Below are 22,358 nucleotides of genomic sequence, written 5' to 3'. Positions count from 1 at the left end.
ACCTAGTCTACAGATGCTGCAATTTGCAAAACTGAATCCTTTCTTGGTAAATCCTTTCATTATACCATAATTTTTTATGCATTATGATCTGAATGTTCACATTCTTCAAAGAGTAACATCTTTAGTGTTATCAAAAGCTTTAGTATTTTATAAATTTATTTGAAAGATGCTTTTGCACAGTTGGAAATGGTTTATTTATCTCATTTGTCCTGCTGGTGTCAAATTACAACTTCATGCCTTTATACAGTTGGGTCCATGCCTGACACATGCTTTAAATGGCTTGTTAATTGTGTCAATGGCTGCTTGCTAAGACCATACAACTACATTGTTTTATCTTTTAAATAAATGGCAGATTAACTTGTCAGTGATGCCATTTGGTTTGTTTAAAAGTAGTGGGATACCATGGTAACACAGTTTGTTCTTCTGAAACATTAAAACCATTGCATTTACTATACATTGTAAATACTGGCAGCCAGTGTTTCACAACTCTGGAAGGTCAGCATAACACTTTTATAATTTAAAAAGATATTGCTCTTTTATATTCATGTATGTTGTGGGTGAAACTCAGCTGGGCAGCTGTGCTGATTTGACCATTACAGTCTGCCTTGCATACTTGACAAATAAGTTCTCAAAATTGCAGCCCCTAAGAAGTGGATATAGTCTAAAATTGGACACCCCTTATAATCCCCCTTGTATATTTTGCCCAAAGTCATTGGACGATTGATATGGGAAAAATAAGTTTCTAAGAAAGTTCAGTTCTTATATACTTTTATACTTTTCATATTATATGGCTGTCAAGAATTAGTCTTTGTTTCCATTTGTTTTGTAGTACTTTGCAAGTGGACTTCCTCAGCGTGGAAATGAAGACAAGGATGGCATACTGGGATTTCTGCCATCAGATATTTATAAAGAATTGCGCCGTGGAAAATTACTGGTATTATAACTTCGATTTTTATTCTCATTCTAGGTTTATTTTTAGATATATCAAATTTTGATTGAATTCTTTCTTTTAACTTTTTCTGTCACACAATATAAAGCATAAATATGTATTCAGCTTGGTGGTAAAACTAGTGATAATTTGACTAGATAAAAATCCTTTGCTTTTTTCCAGGCTAAATGCAAGCTATAATATTTTCATTACTAAATCAAGTTTCCGTCCCTGGTGATTTTCTTTATGATATCAGCAAAGCCCAAGTGGCTAAAGGTTAGCCGTGGAACAAAATCCGTTGTTTCATAAAATTTTTTTTTTTTTTCTTTCTTTTTAGTTTGTGAATTAGCAAGGGATTTTATCCAGTCAAACTATCATTTTATTCCTTATAATGAGAAGATGGTATTTGTTATATGGAAACAGTTTTACACAAGTGCATGATATCAGTTGTTTATAAAAAATAGTACCATAAACAATTGTGCAAGTAATAAAAAAAATTTAAATATTGCTTTTGAATATCTATATAAATCCCCCTTCAATTGCCTAATGCCATCAACTTCATATGGGAAATATAGGTTTTTTAAAAGTTTAATTCTGATATAATTTTCATCACATATTCATATTATATGGTTTTCAGTAATTGGCTCTTATGGTCAGGATACTTATCAGTCTATCTTTTGCTGTTGGTTTTGCTCTACAATCATGATATTTGGAAGAAATGGCACATTTTGACTTTACATAATTTCTATGTGTGCTACACTGTTATTTTCAAATGCATATAAATTATAATGTTTTCTTTGGTTTAAGATAGTTTGTGCTAGCCATAACAATCTGAAAGTAGAAAGCATGGCCCAAATTCCTTCTGTGTTATGTTTGCAAGTACTACATCAGCCCATATACAGGTCTAGGACAAGATTTTTGGTAGTATTTTGTAGTTTAAGCTTTGTAGCACATATGAATCATTTTTTTAAATGGCTGTGGCCAATCAAGAAAAATCAAGGGCCTTGCTTCCGTTGTGGTGGTCTGAAAGAATGTGTGTTTGGCAGTTCCTTGAATTTGGAAGAAGCTCTTAACTGTCATGATGACTGTTATCTTTTTATGTTTGACATTCCAGTATATAAGAATGCTAAAGATAAAAGAATTGATATGCATCCAGTATGCTATTTTGTATTGCCCCAATGCCACACAGTGAAGACTTGCCAATATTAGTGGTGCCTCCGTAGCCAGGTGGGAAGGAGCAACAGTGCCTAGTACACTCTTCTTGATTAGACTGGGGTTCGAACCCGTCACCACCAAATACGGAGGATGCGGAAAGGTCAGGGAATGACCACCGCATATCCCAGAGCAATATGGCCTTAGTTGCTAATGCTCCTAAAAACCAAATAACAAACAAACAACAGCCAATATTAGTCAACCTTCTGTAAAACTCTACAGCAAGGACGGATTTGGCTTGACTTGCATTCTGTGTTCATATGATCCATGGAAATCAAACAAAAAAATTGATATCGTCTTTATTTCTTATTCTACAATAGAATTTTAGTCTTCTGTGATTTACAATTCAAGTAGTATATTACAGACTAGTGTCTTCCCCTCCATTCTGCTTCTTCTCTGTCATTTCTCTGAATTGGGGAAATGGGTGGGTCTTATCTGCCAATTTAACCTTTCCCATCAATGAAATGTGAGCAACCACTTTTCCAAAATGAAATGCATAAAGGTAAAATATAAAAATCAAAATTGGGGCCACTGACAGATCATTTATGAATAGCCACTATAAGTATTTCAGTGTTGATTGAAAGTCTTTGCAAATGACAGCAAATTTATAACTTGGTGTGCAAGCATCAGCAATCTTAAGGGGTATCAGAAAAAGAAATAAATATATTCCCTCTAAACAGCAGCTTCAAACAGAGAACTTAAGTTACTTGATGTTAAATTGTGTCCTAACCAATAAAAACTCATCTTCAGTACTAAAAGAGAATATATTTAACATTTAATGGTTCATTCAAGTTAAGTACAAACAAAGAAGTCATGTCTTTTTCTTTAAGTCACATATTAATCCAGAGAGGAAAAGATTGACACTGACGTATTTCGAAGCAAAACAGTTTTCACTATACTTGTATGAGATAGCATGGCCAAAATTGATTTTTCACAGTTTAATTGTTAGATGGATTTTAATTGGATTCTAAATTAGTATTCTCCTTTCAAAACAGAGTGCTTCTCTGTGAAAAAAATAAATGGCCTACCTTTATTCATCATGATTAAGCTGGAAGAGAATGTGTTGCATGTGTGATCTTTTATTTTTTTGTGATAAGTAGTATGTTCTTTCTTAAGAGACTTCTAACTACAGACTCTGTAAAGAATTGCTGTTTTGTCAGAGTTCATTTAGCTCTTACTGAATTAAGTGCACTTGAGTGAAATATAATTGCTATAGTTAAGTGATTACTGAAATTAACTTAAGTTTACCATTGACCTACACAATGAGAAATAAACCTTTTCATCATTATTGTGCTTAACATATATGCTAAATCTCAGCACATAAATACCTTTCATTATAACAGCTAACTTCCAAGATTACCAAGGAACTTTTGATCTATTCTCCTCTTTTGTTAAAAATTAGATATTTGTTCAGTGTTCCAATGTGACAAACATTTAATTTTCAAAACTACATGAGGTATGAAATAAGATATCTACCTTGATTATATTACTTGATGTTAAATTGTGTCCTAAATTTGATTGGATACTATGATGTCGTCACAAAGAAACTGGACGCAAAAAATAATTTTGATATCAATATACTTGGATTTCAGGAAAACTTTTGATACTGTTGCACATGATAGACTGCTGTAGAAATTGGAGCAATATGGCATTAAGGGCAAGTTACTGCAATAGATAAAGGGATGGTTTAGTGGGAGAGAGCAGAGAGTGGTAATAAATGGACACTGTGCTACGTGGACTAATGTAGTAGTGGCATGTGATACAAGAAAGCAAGTGTATGAACTTATGCAGCATCAGCCAAAAAAAAAAAAAAAAATTTACAAAACAATTCCCTCTAAATGTTTGTCCAGTTCCTCCTTAAATTTATTTAACCTATCAACTTCCACAGTGATAGATGGAAGTTTGTTCCAGCAATTAATCATCCACTGGCTAAAGGCAAATTTCCACACATCTATTCTACATCTGTCTTTCCTCAATTTGAATTTATGCCCCCTTAGGTTCGTAATCTCAACACGTGGAATAATCCCATCAGAATTCAGTGTGCTCGCCCCTTTCAAGGCCTTATACACCTCAATCAGATCACTGTGCAGGTGCCTAGTCTCCAGCCACTGCAATTTGCAGAACTTAAGCCCCTCTTGGTAAGAGGATCCCTTCATTCCCCTCGCCAACCTTGTTGTCCTTCTCTGTACACGCTGAAGCAAATCTACATCCTTCGTAAAATGAAGCCTCCAGACCTGTATACAGTACTCAAAGCGCGGCCTGGCCGTTGCCTTATACAGAGGGACAATCACCTCCTTTTCCCTGCTAGCAAAATTCCTGTATATCTTTGATAAAACCACATGACCTGCCCTGGCAGCCTTTTTTTTTTATGAAAACCCCAAACACGAGAGGTATTAGAACCTATAGTACTTAGCATCCTGCTTGGGTTGGAGGTTGAGAAGACAAAAGGTGAGTGAAAGAGAAAACCAAGTGTTTTTGATGCAGAGGAAGCAATATTTGTAATGTGCTTGTGCCAAGAGAGATTAGAAATCAAGATAATCTCCAAAAGAGATATATCATTTTGCCTAGAAATTGGAGTGTCCCCAAAGATAAGCACAGGAGCAGAAGAATCCTTTTTGCGAGATATAAGACAAGACTGAGTTTTAGAAGAATTAAAATCAACTAAGTTGTCTTTGCCCCACTTGAGAATTACATGAAGATCGGCATTTAAGGAATTGGTAGTGCATATTCAAGTAGTTGAAGCTGATTGAGCAGGGCAAGGTTTCTCAAAATGGAAAGTGGAATGCAATATGCTATCAAAGGCAAAACTATGGATAGGATTTCCAGTCAGTGGAAGAAGGTCATTAATATACAAGAGAAAAGAGTGGGGGAAAGAACTGAACCTTGGGGGACACCAGAATTAGTGGAGAAGTTAGAAGACAGAGCACCATCTACCATCACCCTCAGGGAGCGATCAGAGAGAAAACTGGATAACCAATTACAAAAAACAGTTGGCAAACCATAAGATGGAAGCTTGTTTAGAAGACCTTTATGCCAAAAACAATCAAAAGCCTTTGAGTTATCAAGAGCATTCACCAAGCCTTTCCATTGAATTTGTCCATATATGGGTAACATAAGCCAGAATATCACCAGTGGATCATCATTGACAGAATCCATACTGGTGATCGTTGATCAGACGGAAGGTTTCTAGGTAGTTTAAGAGTTGGCAGTTAATTGATTTCTCCATTACTTTAGAAAGAGTAGAAGTAATTGCAATGGGATGATAATTGGATGGGAGAGAATTGTCACCCTTTTTAGGAACTGGCTGGATATGAGCAAATTTCCAAACAGAAGAAAAAACACCTTTGGAATAAGAAAGTGAAAAAAGGCAGCAAAGAACAGGAATAAGTTCAGGAGCACAGGTTTTGAGAATAAGTGGAGAAATACCATCAGGACCTGGAGCTTTCTTAGCATCAAGATTTGTCAAAATCCTTCTTACATCCTTTTGACAGAAGACCACAGGAGGAACTGAATGGAGCATGTTGGGAATGGTGGGAGGTGTTTTACCAAGATCATTAATACATGAGTTGGAAGAAAAATGGGAGTCTAGCATGTCTGATTTATCCTTGGCTGAAGTGACAACAGAACCATCTGGTTTTGACAGAGGTGGGAGCAGAGATGGGCAAGAGACCAAAATGCTTGGCTACGATTAGGGCAAGAAGCAAGTTTTTTACTCTTAGCCTGTTCACAATCTAGTTTGGACTGATTATTGACCGCTTAACAATTGTTGGAAGCTTTGGTGTAGGCAGAAAACAAAACTGAAGAATTGGAAACAAGCCAATTACGATATGCAATGTTCTTCTCTTGAACAGCCTTAGCACATTTATTGGAAGCCCAAGGTTTAGATAAAGGATGAGATTTTAAAGTTGAGTGTGGAATAAAGGGTGCCATTCCTACAAGAATAATTTCACTGCCACGATCTGAGCAAACGTCAACATCAGAAGTTTTGAAACAGTAATCCGACCAAGGAAAGGAAATCTCACAGGTCATCCCATTTTGCAATCTTGTAATGCCAAACAATACGAGGTTGGGAATAGCCATGAGACAAAGGCTCCATTGGAGAAGAGACAATCACCAAGTTGTGATCCGAATTACCTTAAGGACAACTCACTTTGACTGTGTACTTAGAAGAGTTGTTTGTGAGAAAAAGATCAAGTGTGTTGGCTGTATGGTTGGGATTGTCCGGTATTCTTGTAGATAAAAGAATAATCTGTCCAAGGTCGTTAGAAATTGCAAAAGCCTCAGAATCTTGACCAGCTGGGTCGGTGTGACTAGAAAAAGGAAGCCAGCTGGAGGTATGAACATTAAAATCACCAAGGAAAATTACTTCACTGTTAGGAAAGTTGGACTGGAGAAAGTCAGTTTGCAAAGAGAGGAAGTCAAAGTGCTCCAAGTGATTAGTGGAGTTGGGAGAAGTAGAGACAACAGATAAATTTGACACAATGAGGAAGATTGAAAAGAGGAGATTCGAAATTACAAAGTCTCTGACAGGGAATATCGGAATGAGCATATGCACAAGTACCACCTTCGAGGTGAAAGGAATCATACAGCGAATAATTTGGGCAACTGAGATGAGCAGTATTTGAATCAACCGATAACTGAGATTCTGTCATAAAAAGTACATGGGGTTTCGCAGACTGCAAGTGGAAATGGACATCGTTGAGATTAGAATTGACACCACTTATATTTGTGAAATGAACTAGGAAGTGTTTGGGAGGTTTAGATCTTTTCGCAGATAAGCTTACTCTATTAGTTTGACAATTCATGGTGTATTCAATTGTAAGGAAAAGTGGGGGGGACATGCTGTATGAGGTAATGAAATTTTTGGATGTGGCGTACACATGGTAAGAATATACTCAGATCCTTTACATAACGTGGCCTCAACAATCCCCTTCCCCTGCATACACAGTTAGACTTCCTCCAGTCACTATATGTCAGAGTAGAGGTAGCAAGATTATACACTAGCTGATCCGGAAGCTTCCTAATGAGTTATGAATAGGTTCAGTCCAGAGTACTAACTAGTGGCCAGCCTGCGAACACCGTTTTAGAGCTGTACTCTCGAAATGTAAGGAACATTGGATATCACCATGATGTTCATCACAACTTCAAAAGTCGTCAGTCATACTGCATGATGGAAGAGATGGGGAAGGGTTGACCAGAACTTAGCTCTGGAGACTAAACATGGGTTCCACCACTTCAAGCCTCCAATAAGCAAAGTTGTGGTATTGCACCGCTTGATGAGAATCGTCTGCATTGCTCAGAAAACTTCGTATCTGACTGCACAATTACTCCCACGTCTTTCATTTTCTACCACCTTAAGTATAGTACCACACAGTTGGTACATTTCTCTGGGGTTACTTCTACCCATATGCAGTGGTGCCTCCATAGCCAGATGGGAAGGAGCAGCAATGCATAGCACACGCTTCTTGATTTGACCGGGGTTCGAGCCCGTCACCACTAAATACGGAGGATGCGGAAAGGTCAGCAAATGACCACCGCATATCCCCGGAGCAATATGGCCTTAGTTGCTAATGCTCCTAAAAACCAAACAACAACAACCCATATGCAGTATTTTGCATTTGTCAAGGTTAAACTTCAGTTGCCACTTCTCAGCCCATCTACCCAAATTTTCTAGATCCTGTTGCAGTTGCACACTGCCATTCCTGTCATTAACAACCTTTGTATCATCTGCAAACTTCGACACTAAGCCTGATATACCTTCATCAATGTCATTGATAAATATACAAAACAGCAGTGGACCCAACACCGAACCCTGTGGAACTCCATTAATAACATTAGTCCAAGAAGAGCAGCACCCATTGATTACCACCCTCTGTCTTCTTCCCCTCAGCCATCCTTTTATCCATTGTAGCAACTTACCCTTAATACCATTCTGCTCCAATTTGTACAGTAGTCTTCCATGTGCAATAGTGTCAAAAGCTTTCCTGAAATCCAAGTATATGATACCAAAATTATTTTTTGCATCCAGTTCCTTTGTAACCACATCATAGTATATAATCAGATTTGTCAGACAGTACTTTCCCTTAAACTCATGCTGTCTGAATTATTGCTACAGTCTTGTCTAGATGATCCTGCAATGCATCTTTCACCAGTGACTCCATTATTTTACCCGGAATAGAAGTTAAACTAACTGGTCTGTCATTACTTGTGTCACCCTTTGATTCCCCTTTGTGAATTGGGAATACATTTGCACTCTCTAGTCCTTGGTGACTAGGAATTGTCTTTTTCCCGGATTTCGGTAATCCCGGGATTCAGGGATAAAAATGTTCCTTTCCCGGGATTATTGTAGGTTGAATTAAAACTGAAAATTTCACAGCATTTTATTTATTCACATATATATAATTATATATATATAAACTACAAATTGAAACGAATTCAAAACTTACTTTTCAGAAACTTAACATGTTCTTTTTAAACCTTGACAGACTAGTGACTACATTGTTAAACAAAAATTTATTTCACTTTAGCTTATTTTGAAACTGATTTGGCAATTGACATGTAATATGAACATAACTATGAACAAGACTGGTCTGAGAATGAGGGTTGCCTGTGCGGACGTGCCTTTCTGCCGCTCTTGGAACAGAGAAGTTTTTTCTGATTTATTTTCTACTTTATTAGTTTAAATTGACATATTAACTTATTTTCTAGCGTAGCTTTATATTCCTATTTACGGTACTTAAGTTTAAAGTAACTTAGAGATTTTGTAGGTATTACTTAGTATCGGAAAGGGTATCAAATCCACGTGTGCTACGCGGAAATTAATCAGTAAAATCTATTAATCTTGTCAAACTTCATTGGCAATTAAATTGTACTTTTAGCTATACATATATCCACTTAGGTTACATAATATAAATAACTAATAAAAATAAATAATTAATACATAACTTGATACGGAAGTTATATAAAGGGATTTCGTAGATAACACTCGTTACTGAAACATATTTCGTAGATAACACTCGTAGATTTCGTAGATAACACGCGTTACTGAAACATAAATATAGCGTTATAACTGTGTTGGGATACAAGTTTAGGATTTAATTTTGTACTGAAATTGAAATTTTTATTGAAAGTAAATCGAAATCATGACTCAAACCAGAGCAGCAAAGCAAAAGGCTCAAGCTAATGGGAATGCTGTGGCTCAGAGGAGAACTGAGGGGAGCAGTTGCCCTCTGAATCACAGCCTTTTAAGATGCACTATTTGCTTGATGTTTGCGGAGCAGTCAGGTATGGGACATGATACTGCCATGGGGGATGCCTTTGTATGTGCGCGATGCAAGGAGTGCAAGGAAATCAGGCGTCAACTCAGCATTGTTATGGGCCTATGTGAGAGCTTGAAGGACAGGGTGGATGCCCTCGAAGGATTACAAGTGAGGGGCCCATCAAGCTCTCAGCTGCCCACACTAATGCCAGAGCTTGCACTTGGTCATCGTGCAACACAGCGGCAGCCCCCAAGGCAGAATGCGCTGGTCCCAAAGGAACTAGTAGTTGTTGGTGACTCTATTGTCAGGGAAATGGGAAACATGCTTTGTAAAAAGGATACGTGGAACAGGACCAGGGTTATGTCTGCCAGGGGCAAAGGTTGATGACGTTGTAGAGCGGATATCATCTTTTAAGGGCACAAAAGGTGATATAGTTGTACACGTTGGCATTAATGATATTAAGAGTAGGAGACCGGCGGAATTACTTAACAAGTACAGGTCACTGATGAAAAAAAGCCGTGAATTAGGGTTGAATTTGAAAGTGTCTGCAATTCTGCCCAGACACGATAGGAGAGAGTATATGATGAGAGCCCTGTCGATCAATTCGGCCCTGGAAAGATTGTGCAGGGCTCAAGGGGTAGAATTTTTTTCAGCCTGGTCTGTACTTGTTAACAGGAGAGACTGCTTCTACAGGGATGGGATACACTTAAATAGAAAGGGTGCAAGAATGTTTGCTGATGCTATCGAGGCAGTGTTAGGAGGGTCGGAAAACTGCTAGATTGGGGGGATACAAGGACTAATAGAATTAACAGTAGCCACTGGCAGAGGAGAAAGTGATTCTTGCACTGCTTCTATTGGAATGAGCAGCAGCCTGGAAAATAAGATGCAGGATATTTCAGAGACTGCTGGGAATCATTGGGGTACACGTAAACACATGGGTTGTGTTAGGGTGGCTAAGAGGAAGAGCAGGTGCATGTATACTTTCGTGTACACCAATGCTAGGAGTCTAGTAAATAAATTTGATGAATTTGAGGTATTGCTCAAAACATCAGAGGCAGATATTGTTGGGATTTCAGTGACGTGGTGTCACACAGATATAAGGAATGCAGAACTGGAATTTGGGGAGTACAATATCTACAGAAAGGATAGACAGGATAGGAAGGGAGGAGGGGTTATGCTATTAGTTAAGAAACACATAAAATCCAAGGAAGTGAAGCCAGTCGACATCGCTGGACAGTGCAGTGTCGAGTCAGTTTGGTGTGACATAAGCATTGGGAGATCAAAATTGAGAGTAGGAGTGTGCTATAGGCCTAATGACTCTGATGAGTATAATAAGAAACTGTACAGAGAAACAGAGTGGGCCAGTAAATCAGAGAGTCTTATTATGGGGGATTTTAATTTCCCAGATATTGACTGGAATTTGGGGTCTGGTCACTCACACACTAGCAAGGCTTTTGTGGATTTATTGGATGATTGTTTTCTACATCAGCATGTTCGGGAGGCAACTAGAGGGAGTAATACTCTTGATTTGATTATCAGTAGTGATTCTTCATGCATTAAGAATCTGCAGATAAATGAACCACTAGGTGGCAGTGATCAGTGTTCTGAAGTGGGATTTACTCAAAGAGGTAACTACCATTAGGGGTAAAGGGAAGGGGTATTGCTTTCGTAAAGGCAACTATGGTGGACTGAGACAGTATTTAAATTCTATACAGTGGGATCAACTGATGATGTTACCAACAGCAAATTCAAAATGGGAAGCATTCAAAGAACTTGTCTTGGAAGCTACTAGGCTTTACATACCAACTAAGAAATATTGTTCAAGGTTTAGGCCTAAATGGATGTCAGATGAACTAATGAGGCATATGGCAGACAAGAAAAATGCATGGGATACATACAAATTAACACGTGACACAGAAGCCTATGATAGATACAAGTTGATCTGTAACCAAGTTACAAAGGAGATTAGGCAGGCGAAGGCAGATTACGAGAAATCCTTGGCAAAGGATGCGAAGAAAAACAGCAAAGAGTTCTTTACTTATGTAAACTCTAGAAGGAAGGGGATGAATCAGATTGGTCCACTTGATATCAGTGGTTCAACTGTTGATGATCCTGCTGAGGTAGATAACAAACTAAATGAATATTTTGCATCGACATTCACACATGAGGAGTTATTCAGCGAGGGGAATTACAGAGGTGTATTCAACTGTGGCAGTAAGCTAGAGAATCTTGTAATAACTGAGAGTAAAGTGGAGGAGAAATTGTTGAAGATAAACACAAGAAAGGCACCTGGGGTGGATGGAATCTATCCAGTTATATTAAAGGAGGCAGCAATGGAAGTAAGCAAACCCTTAGCCATAATTATGAGAGCTTCCTTGGACTCAGGGGAGGTACCCATGGACTGGAGATGTGCAAATGTGACCCCAATTCACAAAGGAGGATCAAAGGCTGACACAAGTAATTATAGACCTGTGAGTTTAACTTTTGTTCCCGGAAAATTAATGGAGGCACTGGTTAAAGAAGCACTGCAGGATCATCTAGACAAGACTTCAGTTATAGCTCAGACACAGCATGGTTTTGTTAAGGGGAAGTCTTGCCTGACCAATTTGATTGGATACTATGATGCTGTCACAAAAGAACTGGTTTGCAGGGAATAACTTTGATATTATATACTTGGATCTTAGAAAGGCTTTTGATACTGTCGCACATGGAAGACTGCTGCACAAATTGGAGCAGTGTGGCATTGGAGGCAAATTGCTGCTATGGATAAAGGGGTGGTTGAGGGGGAGAAGACAGAGAGTGGTAATCAATGGACACTGCTCATTGTGGACTAATGTTATTAGTGGAGTCCCTCAGGGTTCAGTATTGGGTCCTTTATTGTTTTCTGTATTCATAAATGATATTGATGATGGTATATCAAGCTTAATGTCCAAGTTTGCAGACGATACGAAGGTTGGCAGGGTTGTCAAGGACACTACTGACACTATGCTGCTGCAACAGGATCTGAAAAGTTTGAGCAGATGGGCTGAGAGGTGGCAAATGAAGTTTAACATTGACAAATGTAAAGTACTACATATGGGAAACAGCAACCCCAGAGCAATGTATCAACTCTGTGGTACTACACTGACAGTGGTAGAGAATGAAAGGGACCTGGGGGTGGTTGTGCAGGCAGATATGAAGTTCTCTGAGTAGTGCAGACGGGCTGCAAGAGTAGCTCATGGTGTATTGTCTGTCAATGATATATAGGATTTTTTCTAGCAGGGATAAAGAGGTGATTATTCCCTTGTATAAGGCAATGGTCAGGCCACACCTAGAGTACTGTATACGGGCCTGGAGACCTCATTTCAAGAAGGATGTAGAGCTGCTGGAACGAGTACAGAGAAGGGCAACAAGATTAGTGAATGGAACAAAGGGGTGCTCTTACGAAGAAAGGTTTAAGTTTTGCGAATTACAGTGTCTGGAGACTAGGCAGCAGCGAGGTGATCTGATAGAGGTGTACAAAGCCTTGAATGGTTTGAGCATGCTTAGTGCTGATGGGATTCTTCCTCTTGCTCAGAATAATCACCTGAGAGGGCATAAATTCAAATTGAGGAAAGACAGATGTAGGATAGATGTGCGGAAATTTGCCTTTAGCCAGCGGGTGGTTGGTAGGTGGAACAGACTTCCATCCCTTGTCGTGGAAGTTGATAGCCTAAATAAGTTTAAGGCTCGGCTGGACAGGTATTTCGAACGAACAGAGGGGTGAAGTGGAAGTGGTTATTTTTTATTTATTCATTTTACTTTAATTTTTTTTGGCTGATGCTGCATAAGCTTGCTTTCTTGCATCAAATGCCTCTACTAATGCTAATGCTAATAAGAAACACAGGCAATTTACACTTTATCCCTGAGTCTAGTTCTAAGTTTGGTTATAAATAGTCATGCAGCCGAAAAGGACCTTTCAGCTTCTACACTTGTTGGTGGTATGGATTCGACAGCGTCCATTAATTTTAATACATTTGTTGTTTTTTCACCAGTTGCCTCAAAGATTACGAACTCTTTGGATATATTCTTTACAAGTGATTGACCTTCAGCTTCATGTTGAGGGTCTTTAGAAACACATTCAGTTTGTTTTTTTGATTTGACGTGCCGATTTCTCACAAAGCGTCTGCTGTCTTTCGCTCTCACTGTCACACTCTTTCTCGGAGTTCGGAATGTGATGAATCAGATTTGCGATTATTATTCGTTTTGCTGTAACCAACAAGGCTGACTTGCTTGAAAATGGTTGCAACTCGGTTTCTACTATTTTTCTATTTCTTTTATAATACATTTTTCCCGTTTTTATTTACTTCAATAATCCAACCAAAGCTTTTTGCCTTCTCTCGTTTATCCTTAAAATTAGTGTGTGCACAGACACGCGTGCACACACTCCCTAGATCAGAATCTTCCTGAGTGATGTCTTCGTAAATCAGTATCAATTTCCCAATGGGTCATCAAATTAAAGTTTCATTAAAAATCCCTGGAACTCTTGTGAAAACAAAGAACAGGTTTAATCCATAGAGGAGATTGAGGAATTTGCCAGTGGAGAAGCCCTGTGGATGCCAGTAAGGAGATTCAAAAATGCATATCAAAGCTTGATAATATTTCACACTGATATAATGGAGGCAATTTCCAGTATTGCCAAGAATCTTGCCCCAAATGGAATCAGTTACAGTCACCAGTAAGTTGCTTAAGCATCCAAGAATCGCCTTTACATTGGATCGTGCTGCTGAAGACTATACCGCTGATCCGTAAATACTATAAGTTTAACATATGAAAGAAAATATTTGAAAATAATTTCTAGGTCTACAATTCTGTGTCCAATTTAAAGTTGCAGTAAGCTTTAAGAATTTTAATACTCATAAAAGTAAAATGATTTCTAAAGACCAGTTTTGAATCAAAAACTATCAGAATCACAATAAAATTTAACAAAATAAATAACAGAATCACAATGAAATTATTGTTGACCATTAATTCTAACCCTTAATTAATTGGAGAATGATAGAATGAAAGCCAAAAATTCGATTTCTGCAAGTTAATGGAGAGATCAAAACCTTGTGAAAAGTTCTTTGGATTATCCACACTTTTGCTGCATAAGTGACTCCAGTAAACCACTCTACAATCCTAGATACAGTTTTACCAGAAAGTTAATTATACACAGCTTTGAGGAAGACCAGCAGTTAATTTGTAGATGAATTAGAAAAAAATTAAACTCTTTCAAACAGTACCAGAATTGGATTGTAAAAAAAGCAAGTAGAGGGGGAAATTTGAATTTGTGTTTGAAAGTCTTTTTATTTACTTTTTTAATTATAAACTCCTTGTAAATATATGAATTATATATTAAATAAAATAAAATAAACAGGTCTTCACTTTCAGTATTTTCTGTTCTTTTCAGAGATGTTTTTACTGTAGAAAGCGTGGTGCAACAGTTGGTTGCTATAACACAAAATGTAGGAGAAGTTTTCATCTTCCTTGTGGTAGGAAACACAACAGCCGTCATCAGTTTTTTGAGGATTTTCGGTAAGTTTTTGGATTTAATTTATTTATTGATACAGGTAGTTCCCGGCTTTATGCATTAATTCGTTCCTAGCGCACACTCGTAAAGTGAGAATTTATATTCCATAGACATAATGTTAGAAACAGGGGTTACGTTCTCAACAATGAAATTAGTTAGCTAATTAGTTTGTTTAAACAGTGATTGATTTATCCAAAGAAATGAAAACATAGTCTGTAAAATCAACCAAATTATAATTTAATGAAAATATTTGACTTACAAATGTTAAAGAATGTTTATTCTTCATCATCATCGACTAAATGCACACTCTTTGATCACTCATTGTTGGTTAGCACTCATTGGTTTGTTGCACAAGGGATCGCCTTCTTCAGAAGTGTTTCAAGAGGCATTTGTTTCCAGGATAATCTCTTCTCTTTTATTTATAAATTTCACGATAAAATTTATAAGCATTTTTAACAGCACACACAAATTGCAGCTAACACGATATGCGCAAGTGAGATTGCAACTAACACGATTAGTTTACAAAGCTTAAAAAAAAAAAAAAAAAGAATGAAGAGAAGATTTTGTAAAATTTATGTTTTTTATATGATTGAAGATTGCAAGTGAAGGGGAAACACATTTCACCATAATAACATAAAAACCCACACAATTCTAGCTATTGGTATTTTTGCAACTGCAATACCATCGAGTTTACTACCCATTTATAATTGATTGCATTAACAGAAAAGCCCAATAAACCAGAAACTGAAAATTGTTTTTATTGTTTTATGGTAGTGATCTCTAGAAATGTGCTTTAGAAAAATATCACGAAAGCATTCAAAATTGATTCTTATAACAGAACATATGATAACCATGAAAGTGTAGTGCGTTTTAATGATTTGAATTGGTAACTAATACAATTTACATTATAAAAATTACCTTTTAGAGAGATAAACAGCTTAGTTATATAGCGAAAATTAACTTCCGAATTAACGAATTATTAAGGTCTTGGAACGAATAACTAAAAAACAATATGTTATTGAGTTCACGATACGATGGTGTCTGTGGAATGGATTAATATTGTAAAGCGGGGTGCACTGCACTGTATAGCTATGCGAGTGGTTTGAAATGCAGTATTTATGAATGTTTAACATTCATTTTTTGCAATTAATGTTCATATTTTCAATTTTGTTGATACTTGATACTTAAAAAAAAAAAAAAAAAACTCTTAAACTCAGGAACAGCCTGTATAACTAAATTAAATTTTGTATATGTTTTATGAAACGTTGACCTTGTTTTTATTGCATTGTATTTTTTGGTTGATTCAGTTTTCTTCTTTAGGATAGCCTTCGTATATTTTAAAAAATCTTCGTCTCCATTTCTGTCTATCTTTGGGAACTACCCCCCCCCCCCCATTATTCAGATTTATTTCATATCTTGATTTATTACTTTACGTCATGCATTGATTCTCCCTTCAGTCCTTTCTCAATCTGCTTTCCCTGTCTTTTTAACTAATTCTTATTCCCATCTTCTTTAGACTTGACTGATTAAATGAAATAGGGGAGAACAACTGGCATGAAACTTAAATACATTTAGTAATGATATTTGCATTTCCTGCTTTAGATGAAAAATATGTAGCATTCCTTTTTATACCGAACTTTATATGAAGTTCTTGTTACTTAATGAAACTACAACCTTCATATGCAAATGTTCCAGCTTCGATAAGTAAATTTTTTTCCTGTTTTAACTAGTCAGGTATGTTAACGCTTATCAGAGTGATTTAATATCTCAGTAAGGTGTTTTTACCAATATGTAACAGTGTTCTTATTTAATAGTTATCAGTGGAGAGTTGTTCCTCTGAAGATACAAATTTGAATTTTCTTAATTCATATATTTATAAAGTTACATTGCCTAGCAAATGATTTGACAGTTACACATGTTTTGAAGTGGCAAATAAATTGTGCTTGATGGGAGACTGATGCATTGAAAACTGCTACTCTCAAATCTGCTTCAACATGGAATATAGAAACTATTTTTTCTTTCCTCTTCTGAATACCAAAATAACCAGACATCAGAATTCCCTCAGCCTCATTATGTTGAGAAATCCTACACAAAGAATTACAGTTCCTCATTTTACTTTAAACCAGCAGTTCTCAAACTTTTTGGTCTCAGGACCCCTTTACACTCTTAAAAATTGAGGACCCCAAAGTCTTAGTATTATTATGAAAATAGTTTTGACCTTGCATACCTCATGAAAGGGTCTCAGGGACTCCCGGGTATGCAGACCGCACTTTGAGAACCTCTGCTTTAAACCATCCTCTTAGTACAGAAATTATCATGAGGTCATTCACTATCTTGAATCCTCACTCTATATAGAAGCCCCAACAAGGACTCAGAACTTCAATCACTGAAATTCATATTCCACAAAAATGATCATCTTAAGTTTTATGTAGACAAAATTATGAACAAGCTTGGCCATAAATTTTTCTCTGTTGATAACCTCTTCTGCTACTAAAGCACAAAGAACATAAGGCTGGTTGACATTGGTGGCCAGTGGAATGTTGAGTCAGTTTTATGTGATGCGTCACACCACATCACAACTGGGAAAGCAAAAATGAGTTAAAGTTTGTTATAGGCCAAATCACTGTGATGAGTACAAAGAACAGCTATACAGACAAATAGTGGGCCAGTAAATCAGATTGTCTTATATTGGGGAATTTTAACTTTCTGGATATTGAACTAGAATTTGTGGCTTGGCCACTCACACAGTAGCAAGACTTTTTTTGGATTTATTGGGTGACTGTTTTCTACAGTCACCAATGCATGCACCAGCATTTTAGAGGCAATGAGAGAAAGCAGTGCTCTTGATCTTATTATCAGTGGTGGCTCTTCATGTATTAAGAATTTGCAGATAAAGAACCACTAGGTGACAGTGATCACAGTATATTGATGTAAAATTTACTTAAAGATGTAACTACTGTATGGGGCAAAGGGAACGCTTTTGCTTTCTTAAAGATGGTCACAGCAGTCTCAGACATTTTTAAAAATCCATTCAGTGGGAACTATTGATAACATTACCAACAGCAAATTCTAAATGAGCATTCAAGGAAGTAATCATAGAAGCTACTAGGTTTTTTTTAATGCCATATAGGAGATACTGTTCAAGGTTTAGACTTAAAGGGATGAACTGATGACTCTAGTAGCAGAGAAGTAAATTGCATGGGATGCTTATAAATTATCAGGAGACAGAAAACAGTAAAAGAAAGTCCAGAATCAAGTTACTGAAAGGAGTTAGGAAAGCTAAGGCAGGTTATGAAAAGTCTTTGGCTAAATGTGAGAAGAAGAGTAGCAAAGAATTCTTTGCTTATGTTAATGCTAGAGGGAACGAAATGAACACATTAGTTCACTAGATATAAGTGTTACTATTAATCTTATTTTAGTTGCTGACAAACTGAATAAATGTTTTGCATCTACATTCGCACGTGAAGACATTTTTAGGGATGGAGGTGCCAAAATATATCAGATTGTAACTGAGGGTTAAATGGTTTTCTGTTAATAAAAAACTGTAAAAAATATTGCATGCCTACTTTATGAAACTCCACTTGCCTGTTTTGTGTGTATCTCTAGATATTTTAAATACTTTTTTCAGGAAAATTGAATGGTTTCGTGCTTATTAACAATCATTTTTTTTAAAAAATGATATTCCTTTAGTAGGTTTTCAATATTTTAAACTAAGATTCAGATTTGAAACGTCTCTAGTTATTTGGACTGATATTTTCCTTAAATATCAGTTCAAATAACTAGAGATGTTTTCAAAATTTTGTATTATAAAATATTGATTTTTGATAATGAAGATATATATTTTCTTGCACTAGTTCTTACTGTAAAAGTCACAGTCCTAAACAAACACTTCTTCAAGCAGAAAAACAAGCATCAGCAGCATGTGCCATCTGCCTTTCTTCAATTGATAATCATGATAAAACTCATCAAGCACTTCTGGCACCATGCTGCAAGAATGGATGGTTCCATCGTATCTGCCTACAGGTAAATAATTATATTTTTTATTATTATTAATTATTTATATTTATTATTTTTATTTAATGTATTTATTATTGAATCAGTACATAGTCCTAGCTTCTCTTAGCTTTTAAACCACAATTAACTGTGTTACTCTTTGTTTTTATTAGGAAATGTCTGAACTGATTTTTATTTTTCAACTCATTAAACGTTATAAGAAAGTGGTATTCTCTGAAAAATATTTTTGCTAATCTAATTTAAAGGGTTTTTTTTTTTTTTTTTTTTTTTTTTTTTTCAGTTTCTGGAAGTTTTATAACGAATGCAATTGACAATACTACAGATAGTATTGTCACTTTAGTAGCAAACAAAGAGAAAGTCAGTGCAATTAATAAATTCACTGTCACCTACTTTTAAAGGGTTGGGTGAAAACTTGAAATAGGTAGGTGACAAAAATAACATAATCTGTAGGAGTGCAGTTTACAAGACTGACAAGATTTAAAGCCTTGTGGATTAATTGAGGACTCAAGGGACCCTGCAAAGCTTTGGGGGGGAGGAATTTTATCAGTATGGTCTGCTGTAGTTGGTAGCAGGAATTTATTTTATAGAGATGGAATACATTTGAACAAAGGTGGTGCAAGGGTCTTTGTCAGTATCAATGAAGAGGCTTCATGAGTTCAGGAAAAAGAAAACAGAAACATTATAAATATCTGTTATTTTTGATATTATGAAACAAAGTAATGTTTCCACTTATCTAAAGGGTTCCTGTAAGAGGCAGCAAAAGGCAGTCTTCTGATATCAGAAAGATTAGCATTAGCAAGGGCACATGATGCAAGAAAGCAAGCTTATGTAGCATCAGCCAAAAACACACACACCCTTCTCATTTCACCCATCCACTCGCTCCAAATGTTTGTCTAGTTCTGCCCTGAATCTGTTTAGGCTATCAACTTCTACAACGACAGATATAAGTTTGTTCCTGCAATCGTCCACCTGCTGGCTAAAGGCAAAGTTCCACATATCTATCCTACAGCTGTCTTTCCTCAATTTGAATGTATGCCCTCTCAGGCAATTATTCTGAGCAAGAGGAAGAATCCCATCAGCATTGGGCATGCTCAAGCCATTCAAGGCTTTATACACCTCAGTCAGATCACCTCGCATGCCTAGTCTCCAGACGCTGTAATTTACGAAATTTAAGCCTTTCTTCGTAAGAGCAACATTTTTGTTCCATTCACTAATCTTGTTGCCCTTCTCTGTACTCGTTCCAACAGTTCTACATCCTTCTTAAATTGAGGCCTCCAGATCTGTATACAGTACTCAAGGTATGGCCTGACCATTGCCTTATACAAGGGGATAATCACCTCCTTATCCCTGCTAGAAAAATTCCTGCATATCATTGACAAGACACCATGAGCTACTTTTGCGTACCATCTCCACTGTCCAGAAAACTTCATATCCACCTGCACAATTACCCCCAGGTCCTTTTCACTCTCTACCACTGTCAGTGTAGTACCACATAGTTGATCTGTTACTCTGGGGTTACTGCTTCCCATATGCAGTATTTTACATTTGTCAATGTTAAACTTCAGTTGCCATCTCTCAGCACATCTGCTCAACTTTTCTAGATCCTGTTGCAGCAGTGTAGTGTCATTAACAACCCTGCCAACCTTTGTATTGTCTGCAAACATGGACATTAAGCCTGATATACCATCATCAATATCATTTATAAATACAGAAAACAACAATGGACTCAACACTGAACCCTGAGGGACTACACTAATAACATTAGTCCACGAAGAGCAGTGTCCATTGATTACCACTCTGTCTTCTCCCACTCAACCATTCCACACTGCTCCAATTTGCACAGCAGTCTTCCATGAGCAACAGTATCAAAAGCTTTTCTAAGATCCAAATATATGATATCAAAGTTATACTTTGCATCCAGTTCCTTTGTGACTATATCATAGTATCCAATCAAATTAGTCAAACAAGATTTCCCCTTAACAAACCCATGCTGTGTCCGAGCTATAACTTAAGTCTTGTGTAGATGATCCTGCAGTGCTTCTTTAACCAGTGCCTCCATTAATTTTCTTGGAACAGAAGTTAAACTAACAGGTCTGTAATTACCTGTGTCTCCCTTTGATCCTCCTTTGTAGATTGAGGTCACATTTACACATCTCAAGTCCATGGGTACCTCCCCTGGAGATGTGCAAATGTAATCCCAATTCACAAAGGAGGATAAAAGGGCTACACAAGTAATTATAGACCTGTTAGTTTAACTTCTGTTCCAGGGAAATTAATGGAGGCACTGGTTAAAGAAGCATTGCAGGATCATCTAGACAAGACTTCAGTTATAGCTCGGACACAGCATAGATTTGTTAAGGGGAAATTTTGTCTAACTAATTTGATCGGATACTATGATGTAGTCACAAAGGAACTGGATGCAAAGAATAACTTTGATATCATATATTTGGATCTTAGAAAATCCTTTGATACTGTTTGGAGAAGACAGAGTGGTAATCAATGGACACTGCTCATCGTGGACTAATGTTATTAGTGGAGTTCCTCAGGGTTCAGTGTTCGATCCAGATGATACGAAGGTTGGCAGGGTTGTTAAGGACGCTAATGACAGTATGCTGCTGCAACATGATCTGGAAAAGTTGAGCAGATGGGCTGAGAGGTGCCAAATGAAGTTTAACATTGACAAATGTAAAGTACTACATATGGGAAGCAGTACCCACAGAGTAACGTATCAACTCTCAAGTACTACACTGACAGTGGTAGAGAATGAAAGGGACCTGGGAGTATTTGTGCAGTCAGATATGAAATTTTCTGAGCAATGCAGACAGGCTGCCAGGGCAGGTCATGGGGTTTTGTCAATGATATATAGGAATTTTGCTTGCAGGGAAAAGAAGGTGATTGTCCCTCTGTACAAGGTAATGGTTAGGCCGCACCTTGAGTACTGCGTACAGGTCTGGAGGCCTCATATTTGGAAGGATGTAGATTTGCTTGAACGTGTACAGAGAAAGGCAACAAGATTGGTGAGGGGAATGAAGGGATCCTCTTACCAAGAGAGGCTTAAGTTCTGCAAATTGCAGTGGCTGAAGACTAGGCACTTGCACGGTGATATGATTGAGGTGTATAAGGCCTTGAATGGGTTCAGCACACTGAATTCTGATGGGATCCTTCCACTTGTTCAGATTACGAACCTAAGGGGGCATAAATTCAAATTAAGAAAGGACAGATGTAGAATAGATGTGCGGAAATTTGCCTTTAGCCAGCGGGTGGTTAATTGCTGGAGCAAACTGCCATCTGTCGTTGTGGAAGTTGATAGGTTAAATAAATTTAAGGAGGAACTGGACAGGCATTTGGAGGGAATGGTGTGTGTTTTTTTTTTTTGCTGATGCTGCATAAGTTCATACACTTGCTTTGTTGCATC

At 37.2% G+C, this 22,358-nt stretch overlaps 1 protein-coding gene across 1 annotated transcript in view; it reads left to right on the top strand.

Moving 5' to 3' along the window:
* The window catches only part of LOC150082292 (uncharacterized), a 125,433-nt gene that overhangs the window by 40,110 nt on the left and 62,965 nt on the right, over positions 1-22,358 (top strand). Inside the window, exons 4-6 of the mRNA XM_090380110.1 lie at positions 830-934; positions 14,810-14,934; positions 18,784-18,952. Coding sequence (XP_090236236.1) covers positions 830-934; positions 14,810-14,934; positions 18,784-18,952 — 399 coding nt within the window. The remainder of the gene's footprint in view (positions 1-829; positions 935-14,809; positions 14,935-18,783; positions 18,953-22,358) is intronic.

This window comes from Mastigoproctus giganteus, chromosome 8 (genome assembly GCF_048544385.1).
Source record: "Mastigoproctus giganteus isolate SK-2022 chromosome 8, ASM4854438v1, whole genome shotgun sequence".
NCBI classification, from domain to species: domain Eukaryota; kingdom Metazoa; phylum Arthropoda; class Arachnida; order Uropygi; family Thelyphonidae; genus Mastigoproctus; species Mastigoproctus giganteus.
Note: the sequence above shows the minus strand (reverse complement) of the source record. Positions and strands in the feature narration are given on the sequence as shown.